The 10,397-nt window shown below is 43.3% G+C and overlaps 1 protein-coding gene across 2 annotated transcripts in view; it reads left to right on the forward strand.

The window, feature by feature from the left end:
- Positions 1-10,062, forward strand: part of CNNM2 (cyclin and CBS domain divalent metal cation transport mediator 2) — a 151,368-nt gene extending 141,306 nt beyond the window's left edge. For both annotated transcript variants that reach the window (XM_031955769.1, XM_031955770.1), the window contains 2 exons: positions 1,240-1,424; positions 2,747-10,062. In XM_031955769.1, the coding sequence (XP_031811629.1) occupies positions 1,240-1,424; positions 2,747-2,956 (395 nt within the window). In that variant the 3' untranslated portion in view covers positions 2,957-10,062. The remainder of the gene's footprint in view (positions 1-1,239; positions 1,425-2,746) is intronic.
- Positions 10,063-10,397: the final 335 nt, after the last annotated feature.

Below are 10,397 nucleotides of genomic sequence, written 5' to 3' on the forward strand. Positions count from 1 at the left end.
AGCACTGGAAGTCATCAGACGTGGATTGGATTTGAAATGTAAAAGTGGAAGAACAACTCTTGAAGTAGAACCTGTTACATTTTATTTTTAAACTAAAAATGATTATGAGCCAGTAGCAGAAGAAATATTTAGAACTCAGTTTATCTCTACTTTATTCTTATGAGAGAGGTCTGCCAGTCTAAAAGTACAGAAGCCATTCCCCTACACAGAAGTAGACTTTGTTTAAAGAAAGACTTATAGTTTCTTCAACCTTCATTCTCTTCCTGGCTTTATGGCTGGCTTTCTGGACTTCAGCACTTTGCTTCTTCTGCACTCTCACCCTAGAACATGACTCTGCTTAACTGGCCCCTTCCCCACTTGGTAAGCTCCTTCGTTTTGTGGAAGGGCCCATCTGGCCAATCTCCATGTCCCTCCTGACTGTGCTTCTGACTTGCTAGACTTCAACACTTTCACCCTCCCACCTGGCCACTCTCAATTTATCTTGTGTGTGTTATCTCACCCCGTTAGAATGTAAGCTGTATGAGGGCAGAGGTTATCTTTTGGTTTGTATTTGTACCTGGAACATAGTAAGCACTTAATAAAAACTTGTTACTGGCCTGCCTTCATAGTAGCCCTGAGGGTCTGTAGGAAGTGTATACCATGGGGTCATAAATTGTGTGATAGGATTAGGCCGGAGGGTAGTTGTATTATGAAGTAGTGCTTTCAGCAAAGATACAAAGTGATAATTTAAAATGAATTCTAAAAAGCTGATCTGATTCTGAAGGATAGTACTTTATGGTTAACAATGACATATCCCCAAATCCCATTTGCAGTATTAATATACACAAGTGTCCCCAAGAATCTGATTCCTAGCTGCCATCCTGAAAGCCCTTTGTTCCGTTGTTTCTCTTGTTCTAATTCAGTCGAGTTGGGCTCTTGTTCTAGTAGAAAAGTGCTCTTTCTATGAGAGTCTTTTGGCCATTTAAACAAGCTGGCCGGGAGGCCACTGTAGCCGTTCACATAGATTAGGGCCTACCATGTCACTCTGCAGTTGAAATCGACAGCATCAGTCTCTTAGGTCACAGACCAGCCAATGGATTCCAGTTCTGTAAGTTGTGAATTATCCAATGAGATGTGCCAGGTTGATTGCAGCCATTTGGGTCTGTGCATTTACGGGTATGTTTCACTTGGAAAACAAAGAGCTCATTACCGTGGCTACTTCTACCCCATTAAAGTTGTGTGTTTTACCTCCTTTCACAGCTGAAAACAAGTCACCTCCTCGTCCATGTGGCTTGAATCATTCTGATTCTCTCAGTCGAAGTGACCGGATTGATGCAGTGACCCCAACATTAGGGAATAGCAACAACCAGCTTAATTCGTCTTTTCTTCAAGTGTACGTCCCTGATTACTCAGTGAGAGCCCTCTCAGACATTCAGTTTGTGAAGGTAGGAGAATAGTGACTTGGCTTAAAAAACAAAAATTTAGCAGGAAGCTTCTCTAATGGGGACTCATGTCACTGAAAATAGTGACAGGCTGTATTGTTTCCCTTTCTTGAACCAGAATTAGCAAAGGAAACATTCGGTTTTTCATATAAGGAAGCGGTTCATTTCAGTAAATGTTTATAGAGCATGATTCCAGAGCTGTGACCTGAAGACAAAGACTAGACCAGGAACTCTGCTCTGGCTCTCTGATGTTGCATATTGCACTCATCGGTGTGCACTCATTGGGCCCAGAGAGCAGGAGAAAATGAAGGCCAACATGGCTCGTTTTATGCATGCTCTGGTGGGTTTTTGTTTGTGTGATTGTTTTTCCTTAGGTAGACTGGAGGGAGGCATGCTGTAGGATTAGGTAGGAGGTCAAAGGGAATGCTAGCTCTTTAGGGAATTAGATGGGCTGACTGACATCTTCTAGAATGGGGTAAGGATTGGAAAAGAATTTCTTGTGCCTTCTATAAAATATACAAAATAAAATTTATCTGGAGAAAAATCAGCCTTTTTCTGATACATAATATGATAAGATATATAAAAGGAGGTATTATTTTGAGTCTCCTTTGGAATAGTGACCCAAATTTATCATGTCAAAAGGTGCTTTTTTTCCAAGAGAAATTATGTACAAGGGAGAACAGACTCGAAGCCCCTGGATTTGCCTAAAAAATAACTGCTGTGCTTTGATACAAAATCAGGGAGAATTTTCCTTTAGGAGTCCTTATTTGTCCTATGTCAAGTATCAGTCTTTCCCTCTGTATTATTAGGCTTGCAGTTTCCCAGAACAACTCCAAATAGTTACCCAACATCATCTTTGCGATAGCCAGTATTTATCTAAAGAGAATAATGTCAGATGCTCAGTAGCTTGCTCTTATAATTTTGAGACTTTTTGATTTTTTTTTTTTTTTTTTTTTGGAGGCAATCAGGATTAAGTGACTTACTCAGGTCACACAGTAAGTGTCTACAACCAGATTTGAACTCAGGTTCTCCTGATTCCAGGACCAGGGCCAGGTATCACCTAACTGCCCCGTGATGGTTTTTGTATTGAAGCTTGAGGGTTGCCCATCTTGATATTTTCTCTAACGGGAGTCGTCCACTTTTCATCTAGAGAGCCATTGAGGGAATGGGCTTAAAGACAAAGCAAAGTGAGAGGGAGAATACTCTTCTAGGGCGGGCTTAGCCGACAGATTCTGCAGAAAAGAGAACTGGAGGCATGAATGGTGGCATTCCGCTGTTCTCCCCCTTGATTTCTGTTTGTACTCCATCTTCTTTGTTTGTCCTAGATCACAAGACAGCAGTACCAAAATGCCTTGATGGCATCCCGGATGGACAAAACTCCTCAGTCTTCAGACAGCGAAAACACTAAAATTGAACTGACTCTTACAGAGCTGCATGATGGGTTGCCAGATGAAACGGCTAACCTGCTCAATGAACAGAATTGTGTGACTCACAGTAAAGCCAATCACAGTCTGCATAGCGAAGGCGCCATCTAGGACTTCTTGGCGGCCCCTCGCCCCCGGATGGTCATGGTCTGAAGCGGGGTCCTGCCGTGTCGCTCCCCTCTGAGCTCGGTCTCCTGAGCAGGACCCTCTGGCCCGAGTCGCCCCCGCCTTCTCCCCGTCTGACTGCGTCTACCGCTAGTATGTGCCCCTATGCCGTGCTGCCTCCTGCACCATTCTGAGACCAAAGACTTTGTGCCCTTCCTGGGAACAGCAGAGGAAGCAAAGCAAGGGATGGCACGGGAGGCAAGCCGCAGAGCCACCTGCCCAGAGACCGTCAGCCAGAGTCCAGACATGTGCTTCCTCCTGCTCCAATAGAATCATGTTTATTTTTCCGGCCAGATCTTTTATCCTGGTTCATTTGCCTCCTTCTTTAGATAAGCATGAAGAAGTTTAAAATTGTTGCAATTTATTTTTTTCAAGAGATCATGTTTTTAAATATCTTTTGCAGAGTTTTAAATTGTTTTTGTTTTGTCCAAACTCTGCTGTGATCCTAGAAACTGATCCAGCTCAGGTGGATTTTGCTTCCCCCCCCCCCCCCCGCCCCCCACTGGTCTCTGGGTTTTTTTCCCAGCAGCCTCGTGAATAGGCAGCCACATCATTCCCATGTGAATCCCCCTCTCCCCCAAAGGACACAGTGAAGAAAATGGGGGTCATCTTAGATATGGCGGACCTTCCGAGTTTGCTACTGTCTGAGAGTGGTTCAGAGAGTCGCCTGCTGACCGGGAATTGGATGGTTAACTGGACCTCTTTCCCTCAAGAAGTCTTAGAATTTGATTTGGAAATGTGGTTTTGCTCCCACACAAGAGAATTTTAACAACAAAATGTGTTTTATTGAATTTTAAACTTGTTGGATAACAGAACAATGGGCCTGGGGAATATTGAGCCTATCAGACTGGTGCCCAGCCTAGGCAGGGAATCTCAGGTTCAGGTCAGCCTTCCTCCCAACCCTGGGGCATCCCTTCTCTGATGAGGAGGGGGAGAGGACAAGGAGACCGCCCACCCCTCAGCTTTAAAGAGCTCTAACTCCCTTTCCCCAAAGCTCATTGTTGCTCCTCCAAGATGCTGCTATACCGATGCCAAAAGGAAATCTTCTCTGGGGCTTTTCAATAGAAACACGGTGTGGATTCTGAGCTCCTCTCGGTCCTGAAATCTAGTTGTCAGAGACGGCATTTTCACTCCGGCCCCTGTCATTGGAGACACAGGATTAGAGCCTCAGTTTCCAAGGGGGTGGGGGCTCGCGGGCACCTTTCAGGGAAGCAGCTCTTGCGTTTCCCCTCCCTTCTCTCTCACTGTTCTTTTAGACGTTGTCTGGGGGCCGGCCTAGGGAGCCGCCGGCTCTGGGTCAGTAGCGCCCCCTCCGGCAGATGGTCTGCGGAGCTGTGGGACGGGACCACTGGGCCCCCGTGGGTTTCCAGAAACCAAATGTGTATCATGGCCAGTATATGTGTGTCGCTTCTCAATACCAAATGCCATCATCTGTTGTCAAATCCAGGCCAACGGGCGCTGCTTGACTGGTCAGACTCGCTCCTTGTCCACTTTGGGAGTGCTAGCTTAAGGGAAATGTGCCTTGTGAGGGCAGCATTCACATATTGAAATGAACCGATGTTGACCACGGCTTTCTTATGGACTTTCAGTACATGTTGCATCTAAACACTAGCAAACTATGTAGCATTTCCTTCTTTCTTTGTTCATTTGATCAGAATGAGCTCCAAGTATATTTATCCTCGGTTTGAAGTGATGGGATTAAGTAGTTGCTTTCTCCCTCCCCTAAGGATACAAGTAGCCCCAGGTGGTATATTGGGTTTATCCTTCTGGTGGGGGGAGGGGAGGGGAGGGAGGGAGGAAGAAAGAGTGGTTTCTGAGAAGATACATAATGTCAGCCTCAAAATGTGACCAAAACTTGAATGTTTCACTGCTTAACTGTCTTAGCAGCTGTGCCCGACCCAGTGGAAGGACTTGGTGTTCTCCCAAAGTGGGTTGTTAGCCCAGCATTCTGGCATGTGTGATAGCCCTGGGAGATGCTCAGGACTACTCAGTGGTTCAGATGAAAGGCATCCAAAGGATATCCCTCAGTTGAGGTCAGATATGTTCACAGAAAATTCCATCCTAGACAAAACGTTTTTGTTTCCTGATGGGCTCTAAAAAGATTGTGAATAGTTTGTAACTGTGAAGAGAAGGGTTGGGTTAGGGCATCTGAGCCTGTCCTTTAATGGAATCAACCTGAGCTTCAAGATAGAATAGTGAGAGGCAGGCTGCTCTGTGGGTCTTGGAACCCCTAATCTTATTTTCTCTGCCAACCCCAGAGGGGTTCTTGAGCCCTCAAAGTTCTTTATCTCACAATCACCCTAGTGGGCTTCTGGCTTTCCAAATATAGCCCTACCCAAAGCTTTTGGGCACAACTTTCTAAAGGAAAACTTAGCATGTTAATAACCAAAAAAGAGCCTTTTCCCCCTAAGATTTCGTGATCTTGCTGTTATACTCTGTTCAGATTGGTCGGTTTAGATTGGGTTGGATTGTGTTGAGAGAAATCCTACAGTATTGTGAGATTTGGGGAAACAGACTAAAAAACCACTTACTGATTGCTTGACTTTGGGCCCAGTGTAGTAAAACCTCTCAACTTGTTTTTATTCAAAGATATTTGCCTTTTTGAAGAATGTTTTTATGTGGAGGAACTCATGGTTCAGAAGTAAAGTCCATAGTAAAAATTTTAGCAGATTTCTGTCCCAAATATTTGCAGATATCATTCTAACTCATTTTTCAGAAATGAAATCCAAGACAAAGTTATGAGATGTTATTAATATTATAAACATCAGATTATTAAGTATAATTTCATTTTGACTTTTGAAAATATTTTATACCAAAATTTGATGAATACTAGGGATTTTGAACATTTTTAGACAATACTCAGAAATCTGGTTCTTCAATATCTCCTTCTGGCCTCCTTTCAACTTTGGGAATTGACACAATTGCCCCTCAGACAATGCAGAGGAGGCGCCTCAAGCTGAGATGAACTCTTTACACACACTCAAGTTAATGCCTCCCAAGGATTGTTATTTTGGCTTAAGACTTTCTCCTCCAATTTCTTCTGGGCATTAGTTGACATGAATCCACAATCTATGTCAACCAAATAATTACACCAAGAAGGGGAGGACAGTGTTAGTAACTAGTGCCAAAAACATCTGGGAAGAAGACTCCTGAATTATTCCATGTGCTGCATAGACTGCTAAAAAGAATCAAAAGTAGATTGGCTTCATGAGCTATAATGGGATGCTTCAGGATCCTAAAACTCCGGGAGACAGATTACTGCCCCCGTCTAGGAATTAGAAGTCTAGGCCATGTACAATAGAAACCCTTAAAATCAGGAGGCCTGAAAGGATAGGTTGGGCGCCAGAGTAAAGCAAGGTGGTGGGACCAAGTCCTGAAAGGTCATGATGGATTGAAACAACGTGAACGGACTAATGTGATGATGTGAAAGCCTCACCTGGAATATGATCCCAAATGCTCAGTAATTCTCAGGGTTTGCTCCTTTTCCTCTACACTTGATTTCTGCTCTGTACTCATGGGCCACGGTAAATTCTTTACCAATTATGGGAAACAAGGGCTTAGGACTTAGTCTAAGAAAGTTGAACTGCTAGTTAACTTGAGTCTGTCTTTACCAAGTTTTGTACTCATAGGAAAGATATAGCATATGGCTGTTCTCTATTAATCTACCTTTGGCACCAGAGTTCTTTGAGTAGCATAGGAAAATTGAAGCTGAGCCCTTGGATGCACTCCACCATGCATAAGTCCTTTGTACCTAATGGCCTAGCACTGTCAGTCTGAAAAGATAATTGTGAAAATGTGAGGTTTTTTCTTTGATCAAGCAGACAAAACACTTGGCCAACATTTCTCAGCAAGAATTTAAATCCAATTGAGATTCAGAAAGTTTCCCCCAAATTCAGTGACAGAGGTCTTTGTTTATACAAGATCATGACTCATCAGCCCCTTGAAACTGCCTCCTCGAGCCTTGTGGTAATATGTTTTTAGTCAGGCAACTGTGATTGGATCCAGGAAGGTAGACAATGCTGGGGCTGGCAGAAAGACCCCTAATCTCACTTGTCATTTCATCCACTAATCCGTCTATCAGAAGGACAATCCCAGCTCACTGTGCTCCCTGGCAGTGGAGATGCCCTGCAAAATCTGGAATGAAAGAGTGTTGCTCTGTCCCCAGTGACTGAGAATGGAAAGGTTGATAGAAGTATGTTTTAGAGCATCATCCCAGGTTGTCTGATCTCCTCAATGAAATTTTTAATTGGAACAATGATCCCCTTTCTCTGCTCTGATCCTGGTACCAAAGAGGAATTATTCTTAGATGAAAGCAAATTTAAGGAATTAGGAAAAGAAAATAAACAGATGGTAGCATATGCCATCTGTGGAGGGGATAGAGAAAGGAGAAAACGACTGTTTGCCAGAGGTGTCATATTGGGACTTCCAAATCTTCTGATTTATTACTAAGAAAATTCTCCTGCCTTATACTTTTTACTAACCCATTAGGCTCTGGGTAAACAAATTTCCTCCATGAGGTTATCCTCAGTCACTTTAACTCTCTCTCTCCAGAATTTGGGATTTGGGTTAAATTGAAGGAGATTTTTGGCATATTATAAGATCAATAGCAAGAAGAGTCACAATTTTTTTTTTTTTTTTTTTTTTTTGCTTGACTAGTCATTGGATCCTAGTTGGATGGATTTCTCATACCTCAGATTTATAATTCTTTATTTTAATGACAATTTCCATTCTCTTTTGCAAAGTTTATTAGGAAGCTAAATTTTAGAAAATCTTCAAAATTAAAGTTTATTCTGCATCCCTCCTTTTGAAAAGTCAAAGTTATCCCCGTCAAGCCTATATGAGGAAGGAGCCACTCTTCCTCCTCCTAAGGGATTTCTTTCCTGCAGACATTTCTTAATGCCCATGAGTGCAGCTTTGTTGCTTTCTAGATTTGTCTGCAGAGGAGGGATGGAGTGGGAAGGAGGAAATGTCGGGTTCCCTTTAGCCGCTTTTCTCCCAGACTACCTCTGCCAGACATCTTTCCAGACTGACATTGCGAGTCATTAGCTCATTGTCATGGAGAGGAGGCCTGAGAGAAACTTTGGCCACGTGTCTCATATAGGGGCCTGGACTTGCTTCTCTGGCCTCTGCCGTGTGACCTCAGCTAGGCTCTCTGACATTCTGGAGCTCCCTGTATTATCAGAATTGTTATAATTATTGGATACAAAGTGACTTGTACTGAACTGTTAGGGAAAGGAGAGTCTATATAATCTGGGACAGCTGCAGTTTGGGGCATTATCAGTGTTCACGCACAGACATTCATACCTTGGATCAAAACCTCAGACCTCCAGTTAGTTATGGGGCTTTTTAGGGAGGGCTAGCTGCCCTTCCTCCTGGGATAAGACCCTTCTGCAGCCAGAGTTCCAGTCCAGTTCTCACTGGTCCTCCCAGGAATCTGCCTGGGCAAAGCTAGTAAATAATGCCGGGAAGGGGGTACAGAGAATCGCAGGGGCGCCCTCATTGAAGACCACTACTGGAGTCTGCTGGAAGGTCACTGGCAAGTGGGGCATTTGCTCTACATTGATGATGGCTCCTATCTGGTACCGTTACTTTGTCTTTAAACAGTATTTAAGATCCCCACAAAGGCTGAGGGAGGTGAGAATGATAGAGATCATCCTTTTATTCCCACAGATAATCTACATCTGGTCTGGCTTCAGCTTAATCTTGAAATGTTGCCATTGCTCTGTGCCGAGGTCAGTTGTAAAGGGTTTAGAACCTGGAGGGTGAGGATGGAGCAAGGACTTCTTATTCCTGGAATCCTTTAAATCCTCAAGTGTACATGCTTTATTTTATATTATTATTATTATTATTTATTATCATGTAAATACATCCTTCCTGTTTTCTTCCAGTCTTAAGGTGGAGAAATCCTTATCTGATTTCTACCAGATAGGCTCTGTTTTTAGAATAGGATTTTGCCCTCATCAGCTGGTCCTAAGGATCTTTCTCTCCCCTTTCTTCTAGGAGCAGAGGTTGAGGGATGTAGACTCGACCTTGGACCTTGCCTTCTTAGATCTCAGTAGCGATTAGTAGGCATCTTTTGATGAAGTGAGGAAATTTTGTCTTCCACTGGCCGCTAAAGAGATAATTCCTAGATTTCTTCCCCTTGCTGCAGAAGATAGCAATGGTTCAGGGTACTAGAAAGAACCAAATGTTGTGCTTTCCCTCTCCTTCAGGGAGCTGCTCTTAGGTTTGTCTCAGAGACTCCAAACTTAGAGAACCTCAACATCTTTGGAGTTGCTTTCAGAGTTTAGGGAGAGGGTGATTTGAGACTCCGGGGAAGAAGCTCTGACATTGCAAAAGTGACTAAGCCTGGAATAATTTGGGAGTTGAAAGGCTGGTGGGGGAAATGACCAAGAGAAATACAATGGAAATGGGAATGGAGGAGAAAAAATTGTTTTATTCAAATGATAAACAAGCTTAGGCCCTGGGGATACAAACAGTTGTAAAAATGGCACATCAGGCAATCTTATCCCTTTATTTCCTCTGCCAAGTGCCAGGCACCCAAACCTAAATTGTTTCCATTTTCCCATCTCAGATTGCAGAATTTGTCTGGACCATGGAAGCTGCCTTGCCCCATCTGGGATCTTAAAATGCCTTTTTCTTTGATTTTGAGGTATCCATTTCCCCAAACAGTGACCATTCCCTTGTCAGCTCAGGGTGGCCAGTGGAGGCTGCCTTGGCCTTTTAGAGAGGATCTCTCTTAGGGTCTGATTTTCATACTCTGATCTTTGTTCATTGTATCATATGTACATTATGTGCTTTTCTGAGATGGAGGCTTCTGAATCCAGTATTTGGGACTGTATGCATAAACTTGCGTAAGCACAATGATGGTGATGATGATGTGTATACATTTCATAAGCTGATTGTCATAATGAATGCATTTTATAATTCAAATGATGTTGTAGATTTACAATCTCTCCTATTTATTTTGTACTGATTTATTTGTATATTTTGTGATTTGTTTAAAAAGGGTTTTATTCTTTTTAGATAAAAATGGTGATTTTTCTGTTCAATTTTCCAGTGGCTATGTGTTGTTGCCTGTTCCACAGGATGCTAAAACCATGTATTTTTCATCCCAGCTCCTCTCCTTGTTCTGCTCAGCTATGGACAAAAACAAAACAAAACAAAAATGCTTTCCTGACAGCCAGTCAGCTGGGCAGTTTCCTGACTTGAGCCTCCAACTCCAAACTTCCCTTCTCTTAGTAAGGTCAGAGACCCCATCCTCCTCTCTTGCCCCCAGCCCCAACCTGCTGATCAGGACGTGTGATTCTGCTCGAGCTTCTCAGAGTTTTGAAGAACCCCTAGCCCTGTAGGGCCGCTCATGGCCCAAGCCAAGCTTCTGACTGCT

The sequence above is a fragment of the Sarcophilus harrisii genome, chromosome 2 (genome assembly GCF_902635505.1).
Source record: "Sarcophilus harrisii chromosome 2, mSarHar1.11, whole genome shotgun sequence".
Taxonomy (NCBI): domain Eukaryota; kingdom Metazoa; phylum Chordata; class Mammalia; order Dasyuromorphia; family Dasyuridae; genus Sarcophilus; species Sarcophilus harrisii.